General features: G+C 40.2%; 1 protein-coding gene across 1 annotated transcript in view; it reads left to right on the forward strand.

The window, feature by feature from the left end:
• The window catches only part of Emc7 (ER membrane protein complex subunit 7), a 22895-nt gene extending 14513 nt beyond the window's left edge, over positions 1–8382 (forward strand). Inside the window, exons 3-5 of the mRNA XM_005381163.2 lie at positions 3102–3240; positions 4825–4905; positions 7914–8382. Of these exons, the coding sequence (XP_005381220.1) occupies positions 3102–3240; positions 4825–4905; positions 7914–8066 (373 nt within the window). The 3' untranslated portion in view covers positions 8067–8382. The remainder of the gene's footprint in view (positions 1–3101; positions 3241–4824; positions 4906–7913) is intronic.
• Positions 8383–11337: the final 2955 nt, after the last annotated feature.

Raw genomic sequence — 11337 nt, forward strand, 5'->3', positions numbered from 1 at the left:
GCTGTCATAATTTTTCTCTTAACTCTAATTAGCCTTAGGTTAGTCTTCTTAGCATCACATAGTAGCTGTTGGATGGATTTTCCTTGATCTGTATTGTTTGTAAGATTTTCTCTGAGTCTATGTGCTTGATTACTGAAACCCTGTCTTCATTTTCTCTGAGTCTATGTGCTTGATTACTGAAACCCTGTCTTCACAGTAGTTATTTCTGCTATTTATGAATTCAGCAGAATTTTATCTCTGGGATTTCTGTTTCATGCCTTTTCATGGTATGTTTCTTTAGTAAATTTGTTATTTGTATCTTGAATAGATTTGGTCAGCTCTTGTAATTTTTTTTATTTGATTCTTCTATCACCACATTGGTCACTTTGTTTACTAGTTCTGTCTTTCAGGTTATGTCATTTTTGAGCTTGTATGGTTTCTTCGCTTCTTCTCTATAATTATTTCATAGAGCTCAGTTGTCTGGTACTGATTTTGTTTCCATAGGTGCCCATTTGTTGTGCTTTGGAGAGTTGGGATTCTTTGGAGGCATGTTGTTGCCTTGTTTTTTCATGTTTTTGGGTGTATGTGTGGCGGGGGGGTTGTGTTGCAGAAATTCTAAGAGACTGGAGAGACTGATGGATTAAAACAGGAAGATTTTATTAGGTGCACTGGACCAGCCAACTAATGTTTGAAAGCAGGCTGATCCCAGAACAAAAGGAAAGGTCTCCTTTTGTACAATTAGTGGCGCTAAGTAGCTAGAGATGTGAAGCAAAAGCAGCCAATCTTATCTTGACCTTCAAACACATCCTGTGCATCTCAGGATGTCAGGATGTGGTAAAGCTTGTTTACAGCCTCCATTTGTTAGTTTTATCTGTGATGGCACACAGTATTGCTCCTCTGAGGGAGGAGATGCCCATGAGAGAACTGCTTGAAGTGTCTTTTATCAGAGAGAAAGCACAGGACCACATTCCTGAGGGAGGATTGCCCCATGAGCTGCTTTCCTGGAGCTGGGAAGATTTTTGAGGAGAGGCTAGTTTCTCTCAGTTCTGCTTTAGTTGCAAGTCAAATAGAATGAAAAGTATGTGTTGTTGGTATGAAGATCTGCTTACTTAGGTTCAACCTGTTCAGTTTTATTGGGTTCAGCCTGGCTTAGCCATGTCTCAAGCAGTGTTGTTAGGAAAGAATTTCTGCTGGTTATAAGAGCATCAATAGATCCAACCGTACAGCATTCATATAAATTAAAACTTGTTCTTACACTTTTGTCCTTTCATCAGTGCCCCTCTTAGTCTATAACAGTGATGGCAAACATTTTAGAACTTTCAATGATACAGACAGCCGGCTGTGGCACGTGTGCCATAGGTTCATCACCACTGGTCTACACTATGCTGTTTTTGCCAGCTAGTCTGCAGTATAGAGTAAGAAGGGAAGGGAAAAGGAAGGGGAAAAGGAGCAGTGTAAATCAGGAGGAAGAGAAGGAGGTCAGAGAAATATTAATATGTTAAAAAATGGGTTTGACTGTGTTGGAGGTATTTTATAGATGGAGTAAAGGGTAGTGTTGAGGGGGTTTAAGAGAATATTTGTAGGGGCTGGGGGAGGGAGGTGATAAGAGACTGAGGAAACCTGTGAGGCTGTCAGAATTTGTTCATATATTTGTGATTAGTTTTGGTTGAATACTTTAAGCATAGTTCTGTAAAGGGTTACCCTGATATGCCCATGAACGGTACCATTCAAGTTAAAGCACTGCTTGATTTTTATTTTCTTTTATGTATACGCACCTGCTGTATATATGTTGCATGAAAGATGGAGAAGTGAGGGAAGACAAGAGACAGATAAAATAAGAACAAAGAGAATAGAACAGGGATGAAAGAAGGTTAAAAGGAAAGACTGGGAGAACAGTGTAAAGGAAAAAAACTTGAAAAAAATAAAAAAGTTAAAAAAAAAAAAACCAAAAAACAAACCTTACATAGATGCAAGAATTGAAGAAAACAGAAAAAGAAGAGGAGGGGCAGAGAGAACCCGGAACAGACACACAAGCAAGAAAATGGACCCAGCCCCCCAGAGGCTGCTGCATCCTACAGCCAGAGTCCACATAGCTCCCTTCTGCCTGTGGTTGTAGTCCACTTGCGGGCAGCCAAGCAGCCAAGCCTGCAGGTTGCTTCACCGCCCCACCAGGAGTGGTGAGAGGTGTCAGTCTCTCTGGGCCCAGCCCTTGCTCCAGGCCATGCTTTGGACATGGTTAACTGTAGTCCTTTGTTTTCTGTCCCAAGATCAGCAGCCTCAATTAATTTGGGGAGAGGAATCTGTGAAGTAGTTTGCCTGGCACCTGGCTCTCCCTCACCTTATGTCAATGACTTACCACTGTCCTTGTTGCTGGGCAAATCCCACTCTCCTGTCCATATTCTACCTCCCTGGGCTTTATGCCCAGTGTACTGCCAATAGTTCTGTGGCCCAAATGACTCCCTCTGGTCCGTTGCACTCAGAATCCAAACTGGTGCTGACTTGAACTCTGCTTTCTAGGCTGCAGAAGTAGGCAGAGTCCCTGGGCTTGGCTGAGCGTTTCCTTTTCCCTTGAGGAATGGTGGGTATGGTTAGGATTTCCCGCTGCAAACTTGTTCTTTTTCCAGTCTTTGAGGAAACAATAGGAAAGTGCCCGCTCTGAACCAGTTGTTCAGTCTCTCTCCCTCCCTGTGTCTCTGAGGGTGTGCTCTGTGGGTCCCTGCCCAGGGGCACAAAGCACCCTCAGTTCATGGTGTCCAGCCTCTGCCTGGCTAGGGCAGAGGTAGTGGCAGTGGGTAGGATGCCACCGTGAAGCAGTGTTCCCTAGTTTGGGGAGGATGACATGGCGGGGAGGGACAGCCTGTTTCTATGCTGCCATCTCTCCTTTTTTCCTTTGTGGCTAGTGGTTTCCCTGGGGGACTGCAGTTTATTCCCATGAGTTTCCTCTTCCAGATGCGAGGGGAGGGTATGCAGTGCTGGCTCCTCCCCACAGGCTGTTATGGCCAGTCCTAAAATGGCTCCCTAGATGACCTGGGCAAGGGAAAGGCACCTCTTCCCCTTTTCAAAGACCCAGATATTTGATTTGTTATAGATTTATTGCCTTATTTTTTATCTTTCTTTATCAGAGCAAGATATGTGAATTACATCAAAACATCAGAGGTAGTCAGACTTCCCTATCCTCTCCAAATGAAATCTTCAGGTCCACCTTCTTACTTTATTAAAAGGGAGTCATGGGGCTGGACAGACTTTCTGATGAACCCAATGGTATGTATTAAGTTAAGGTAAAGTATTTTCTTAGTCCCTAATTTGTGTTCAGACTGTTAAAAACTTCAAACCCCTGTGAAATGGAAAGCTGAGGTCAGACTTTTGGAGGAAAGGATTATTGTGAGAAATATATGAATTTCAGGAAATTGTGGCCTTGGCAGTGAAAACCATACAGTGATAATGGCACTGGAGATTTAACATTGAAATGTACAACGGCAATTGAGTAAATACTTATGGTGAAACATTTAAAAATGTAAGTAGAATGAAAGAATGTAGTAAGCCACATATGGAATTATCCTGTCCTGTCTTATACTTACATATTAGTCCACTAATAAGTATACCATCATCTATTAACTAGTTCCTGTTGATGGTACAAGTAAAGTTTTCTTTCTATTTTTTTAATATATGTAGTGAGCAAAGAAGTTATTCTATGATAAATTAAGTAGCTGGTATTATCAAGAAGCAGGTATTATGATACTAATAATAAAATGAATAGAATACATTTTTAGGAAAAAATTAACCTTTTTTGAAAGTTGAATTCTTTTTTTTTTTTTTTTTTTTTTTGAGAGAGGGTCTTGCTCTTTTCTTCAGGCTGCCCTTGAACTTGCAGCAATTCTCCTGCCTCACAGTGCTGGGATTATAGTCATGGGCCACCGCTCCCGGCTTGAAAGTTGAATTATTATCTTTTAAATGTCTAAGTTTTTTTGTGTGGGGGGTCCTGGGAATCAAACTCAGGAGTGCCAGGTTGGGGATATAGTTCAGCAGCATAGCACCTGCCTGGCAAGCATAAGGTCCCTACCAAAAGTAAAGAGAGAATCGAGCAAACCTAGGAGAGCTTTACCACTGAGCTACAGCAGATCTCAGTAAGTTGCCCAGGCAAGACTCGAACTTTCCATCCTCCTGCTTCAACCTCCCACAAGTGCTGGGATTACAGATATGCACTACTGTGCCTGGTTAGAATTCTCTTAAGTCTTAGCTGGTTGTAGTGGTACATAGCTGTAGTCTCAACATTTGGGAGACTGAGCCAGGAAGACTGCCTTGAGTTCAAGGCCAGCCTGCGCTACATAGAGACAACCTGTCTCAAAAAAACAAAATAAACAAACAAAAAACATTGCCTAAGGTTTGATTGTATTCCTTGCTGACAGCTATTTAGATCACAAACAAGACTATTGGGGGGCGGGTGCTGTGCATCCTAAACTAGTTGCCTAGTACTATATTGCAGGTTCTAGAGGACCTTTGTTATGAGAGGTGTTTTCTCTAGGATCCACAGTCATTTGGAAAGAACAGCTCAGCTGGCTTTGCAAACTAGTGTTAAATACAGCTGTAAACTGCACAGATAGGTGGGTAGCACAAATAAGAAGTGAGGTGTCAGGAAAGTCTGGCACACCCAGCTAGTCTTCCTTCCTCTCACACTGTACAGCTGGGTGGTGCCTTGCTGTCATCAGTCCAGTCCAGAAGAATAGAGATGACTGCTGCATGTTCCATGTGCACATTGGAAATTTTAATTCCACTATTGGTGGTTAAGTTTTGTTTTATAAACTGTAAAGCAGGGGAAAGGATTTCTGATTTTCTTTTCTCCTGCAGGTTATGATGATGGTTCTTCCATTATTGATATTTGTGCTCTTGCCCAAAGTGGTTAACACAAGTGATCCCGACATGAGACGGGTAAGGTGATGACCCCTGTGGATTTTTGATCCATAGTCTGGTGATTGGTCTTTTCCACTGTGGCTGGGTGGCTTGTTTTCTCACCTCAGCTAGTTCCGACATAAAATTCATTAAGGGTTTGTATAAACATAGTATTATGTTCTTGCATTAAATTAATATTTTCCATCAGACAAAATAAATTCAGCTGGTTTTGCCTGAGAAAGGGCTGTGTCTCTTCGTATAGCTAAAACATTCTGGTCACAGGCTCTTTGTATGCCTCACCTGTTAAGTAGTTGAAATATGTAACCCTGGTGCATCTAATTCAAATATTTTGAAAATTATTGCTCCTTTAATGTATCTTTACTTAATAAAACCCTCTTCAGAGTACATGTTTATGCGTTCAGATACAAAAAGAAATTCGGGTAGACCAAAGAGGATAAAAGAATAGTGGCAGTCGAACTCTTAACACATCTGATTCTGCAAAGTGGAAAGGAGCTGTTAAACAAGATGCTTCAAATTTAATGATACCACTTTGTCTCTTATTGGCTTCTATATAAAAACATTTTTTAAAAATCCATTATCTTCTTGTTTCCAGCAAATATCCATTGGACAAAATAAATTGGACAGTGTCCTCTACTATTTTTAGTATTTTGATGTGTTATTGTCTTATTTATTCCTGGCTTCAGACTGGATAATGTAAAATGAATTACATGCTCTCTCATCAACAAGCTTATAATCCAATTAAATGTTAGACATACAGTTGATTTACAAAATACTCCCTTGCCATCAGAGGATTTTTTTTATGATGGGAAAATAAAAAATAAAATGAGTAAGATGTTTTTGCTAAGGTATGATGATTAAGTTCTGTAGAATGTAAGGCATCTATCACATCTGTACTGGCAGAAAAAACTATATGGAAAAAGGTTATGAAGTTTCAAATGTTTTATTGCTAAATTTTGGTACCTTTGCCTCAGTGTTGGTGGAAAAGTAACACATCCTAGGCAATCCTGGTCTCTTTGAAGCTGATGGACTCAGTAGCATCAGTAGAAAGAAGCATCAGAAGTTACGTTTGATTAAATTATTGGCAAAGTGCTTTTACATTGCAAGCATTATAAAAAGTTGTTGATTTAAGAACTTCACAATTGGGCAGTTTCCTAGTTACTTTCCTCTTCTGGCTGAGACAAAATACCCAACACACAAAATTAAGGAAGGAAAGGTTTATCTAGCTCACAGTTTGTGGAGGTTTCAGGCCATAATCAGCTGGCTGCAAGGCAGAGTGGCGCATGGCAGAGAGCAACAGTTCATGGCTCCAGAAGACAGCAGAAGCAACAAGAGCAAAAGCGGGAAAAACAAGCCTCTTTTCCTTCCTTATATTGTGCTCTGGCTATCTGCCCAGGCCATCTCAGAGCCTTCCTGTCTTTACAGAGTGAGGACCCTGGCCCCCTGCTGAGTCACTTAAACTTCTAAACTTCTTAAGTTCACACAGTGTATCAACCATTACAGGCCGGTTCAAGCCAGGCATGATAGCATACACCTGTCATCCCAGCACTCTGGGAGGCTGAGGCCGAAAAATTTGAAGTTCAAGACCAGCCTTAGCCACTTAATGAGACCATCTCAAAATTTAAAATTTTAAAAATGAGCAAAATTTAAAATTTTACAAATTCAAAATTTTAAAAATCATGAAAATGGGGGTATAGCTCAGTGTGAAGGCCCAGGGTTCAATCCCTAGTAGTGAAATATATATATCTCAATGATATATTTTGTAGGGACTCAAGACATGTTACTATATATATTTAATTACTGATTATAAGGCATGTTAACATACTTGATTTATATTCATAATTTTTCTTTTCATGGCTTTATTTGTAAGAGCACCTTCTCCTTTAATACCTATGAGTAAATTCTGCCTTGGGGAAAAAGCCTAAAGTAATATTCTTTAACAGTTTCCCATTTGAAATTATAATGTAGTACTTGTTGCTTCCCCCTCTTTCTCTGTTTCCCCCTCCCTCCTTCCCTGTCTCTCCCTGTCCTGCTTCTCCCTCCTCCCCCACCCCCTCCCTTCCTCTTTCTTTCTTTTGGATTTTTGAAATAGGGTCTTGCAATGTAGTTCAGCTTGACCTTGAACTCACTGTGCAGCCCAGCTGGCATTGAACTCACAGTGATCCTCCTGCCTCAGTCTCCCAAGATTACAGGCTTGAGCTATCATACCTGGGCTGCTTTTTCAAATAAAATTCAAGTATTTTTAGAAAGTCACATAAAACTTAAATGAAACAGACATTATACTAAAATACTAATAAACAGACAATATGCTATATTGCATTAATGCTGAGAAGTACTTTATAATTGTTAGTTCAGTAATGGGGAGGACAGAAATTCAAAAGTGTTAAGTCCTTGTCCTGTTGTGCATGTGACTTGTTTGTAACACTTGCATTGCTTGCTTTACATGCTGTCACCCAAAACATAGAGTATTTAGGGATTTACAACTGAAAATGAGAAGTCAAGTCTTGGAAATACTGAGGTGTCTTTCAAGCTTTCCTGATACTTTGATATATTTGGTTAAAGGTTGATATTCTGACTGTATGCATTTAAAGAAACATGACCTTGAAAGAATACACATTAAGATATGAAAGCATAATAATCAGAAAAGAAAATGGGATAGAAACATCCAATATCAGAAAAAATGTCCTTTGCTAAAATATAAACTAAATCAAACCATAGGCCAGCATTTATTAGCTACTTGCTTAGGATCAACATGTTTAGTGGTACAAAGGAGCTATAGAACATGGTTACTAATGAGGTTTAGGTAAAGTACTTTGTAATTAATTAATTAATTTCAAAGTAGAACTCAAACCCCGAACCCCACACTTGCTGGCTTCACACTGAGCCCCACTGCCAGCTCCAGTAAAATAATGGTGAGTACGACATTGCATCGTTACTCAGAATGATTGAGTTTTCCTTGTTTTATTCCTTTTCTTGTTTAGTAGGAAGTGTTCAGTGTCTTTCATACCTTGTGCTTTTTCTTTCTATAGGAGATGGAGCAGTCAATGAACATGCTGAATTCCAACCATGAATTGCCTGATGTTTCTGAGTTCATGACAAGACTCTTCTCTTCAAAATCATCTGGCAAATCTAGCAGTGGCAGCAGTAAAACAGGCAAAAGTGGGGCTGGCAAGAGAAGGTAGTCAGGTGTCTGCTGCTGGCATTTGCACAGACATGGCAACACTGGGTGTCATCCACGTCCTGAGGGAAAACTGTATGAAGTAACTACTGTAAACTTGGGTCATCCTGAAGTTGATCTCTTACAACTATTGTATATGTTAACTTTTTAACATGTTTTGTACTTGGTACATAAGCAAACCCAGGTTTCAACCTTTGTCTGTATGAGGTCAATATTGATGTCACTGAATTAATTACAGTGTCCTATAGAAAATGACATTAATAAATTATATGAAGTACTATACATTATGTATATTAAAAGAAATCTTACTCCACAGATCACATTATCTCATGTCATTTTTTTTACTTGTTTCTTTTTTCCTGACAGTTTTCATCTGTCTTTCATTATCTGAAGCTTGAAATGACCTTTCCAGTGTAAACTCAAGTGGTTGTTATTTTTACAGCAGCATGCACCATGTCTCTGTGTGTGTGTGACCATACCTTTCAGATTCTCAGCCCGTTTATCCTGCTGTGTAATATTCTGTGATAGCTCAGACTGAACCACATGTTCCTGATACAGTTACAACTTCTATTATAGTTAGCTTCAGAATATAGATAGATGTACAAATCAGCCTGTTATTTTTAAACTCTGGTTACCATCTGTGGTATTCATTTTATAATTATTATGTACCAACTGTTTGTTATGATCCGCAGTAGAATACAAAGATGGATAATATACACATACTGTCTCAGTAGAGCTTTTTGTATAAGGCAGGAGAGAAATGCTAACAGAGAATGAATGGCCGAGGGAGGGAAGCACAGTGGTAGGAAACCTTCTAGAATTTAAAGATAGAAAAGCAATTGTATTTTGATATTGGTAGTATACCCCTCTCTCATTGATTCTTAGAATTATTGCAGTATAAATTACTATCTAATTAGAAGCATCTAAACATTTTTTTCAGTAAGTTAAAAAAAAATTATACCTTTCCCTTCTGGGTTTTAAGTAAAGAAACTCTGAAGTCACAGTAATCTCACAGAGAGCTCCCATTCCCCTGTGTTAAAGGACTCCTCTGTTCCTTTCCCTTTTTTTTTTTTGGTACCGGAATTGAACTCAGGACCTTGTGCTTGCCAGGCAGGTGCTGTGCCAGAGCTATCTCCCCGGCCCTGTTCCTTTCTTAAAATTACTACACTGTCAGAAAACATGTTAGTTCCAAACTTCACTTTCCCATTTGTATTAGCTACATTGCTCATTTCGAAATGAAATACATAGTTTTCCTTCTAAAGAAAGAATTTCTAGGAGCTAGGAATATAGCTCAGTTTTCAAATACATACTTAGCACATGCAAAGTACTGAGTTTAACACCAAGCATACACAAGCAAAATTCTGAAGCAGAACGTTTTATTAGCTATATCTCTTTGAATTGCATACACCACTGGCACCAAACTGAACTATAAGTGATTAGATGAGTTAACTGCTTAGTGGTAGAACTAGGTTACTGAAAATAAAGTGTAAGAAAATTTGCTGAATGCCATTCATTTGACTAGCTTTCTAATTGAAAGTAGTGTTCTAATTTTTACTTAAATATTAAGAGGGAGAATGTGACAGTTTTCTTTGTAATTCAAAAGAGACAGTAAGGTCTAATTGTATGATTAGATAGCATTTTTTAAAAATTAAAATTTGCACATGGAATATCTAAATACCAAGCAATCAAAAAACACCCCAAGGAAATTACTGTTTCACATGCTAGTTAAGAAACTATTTTATATAGATTCTAACACCATGTGGGTACTATATATATCTTACCATATCTCAAAAATGCTATGTCAATCATATATGAAGAGCTTATCTTTCCATAAAATGCTCATCAAATGTTTAGCATGCTTACAGGTGCAGAAATGATTGCATATTATTAGACAATTCAATGCAAAGAGCCACTGTGTAGCTGCTAACTTGCTTTGGGCAAGTCACTTTCCCGCCATGGGCCATGGCTTATTCTGGTTTTTCTCCGGTACTAGGAACCGAACTCACGACCTTGCGCATGCCAGGCAGGCGCTTTTTGCCGCTGAGCTAAATCCCCAGCCCCGGGCCATGGCTTATTCTTTGTTATGTCTCCAGCACTGAGCACAGCAATAAATATTTGTTCAATGAGAAAATAAGGGGCTGGGGATTTAGCTCAGCGGCACAGCGCCTGCCCGGCAAGCGCAAGGTTGTGAATTCGATCCCCGCTACTGGAAAAAAAACAATTAAAAAAGAAAAAGAGAAAAGGAGCTGTAAGCCTCCTCATCTATAACTGGAAGGGTTTGGATTAGACCTGTGTTTCTTTTCAGATCTCAAATTTTATTACCATTTTAATTTAGTGCTGTTATTTCCTATCCTTTACCATATCAACAGTGCCAAGTTTTGTTGCTTTTTACTTCCTTGGTTTCTTTCTGCTATTCTACATCTGGGAAGAAGTATTTCGCTCTTTAGAACTTGTGTTAGACTCAGTTTATGTGTATCCCCTTTTAAATGTTAAGTTTGAGCAAACAGCACATGCAGCTTGGAGTGGCTCCTCAGCAAGCAGGGCACTGCAGCCTGGAGCAACAGGACACTATCCCCAGGAGCTGGACAAAGCCAGCAGTTGGTGAGTGAGATGAGCCAGTGCTGTGCTTCCGGACACACACATGGAACAAAAGTGGGGGGGTGGGCTGCCATTGTATTTCAAAGGGATCAAGGTGAAACCTAGCAGCAGAACAGCCCCTGGTCCCTTCACTGCCAAAGTCCCAGAGTGAAATAAGGCAAGAGCCTTCCAGTCACAGTGGACTGCTGCCAGTTGGGAAACAGGCTAGGGGAATTTCTGTTGAAATGTAGGAGCTGGGACTGCCCAGACTCCATTTGGGTGATTGCCAAAAGCTACTCTAACCCTAAATAGAAAGGACTAGAAGAATCCCCCTAGTCAGAGCAGCAGAGGCCTTGCCACAGAAGCACAAGCAGGCAAGCAGCCTTGTCCTACAGACAGGGCACTTCCCCCACCTTACGATCAGTGGCGAGAGGAGCTAGTGGTGCAGAACAGGAAGCTGTGCAGGGTCAAGAAGGAGACAGTTGTGCACTGGGCTGGGAACAACCCTGGCCTTTCCCTACCCAAGGGCACCATGGCAACTGGGATAGTAGGGTACAGAGAAACACATCAGCTCAAGACCAGTCCCAGCTCCCACATCCAGAGGACTAGATCAGCCCCTTACCCAACACAGCCTACTGCAAACTTGGCTGGGCTACACTGCATTTCTGGGATCTGAATTGGACACTTACCACAGACCT

This window comes from Chinchilla lanigera, unplaced genomic scaffold (assembly GCF_000276665.1).
Source record: "Chinchilla lanigera isolate Chin_1 unplaced genomic scaffold, ChiLan1.0 scaffold00015, whole genome shotgun sequence".
Lineage (NCBI taxonomy): Eukaryota > Metazoa > Chordata > Mammalia > Rodentia > Chinchillidae > Chinchilla > Chinchilla lanigera.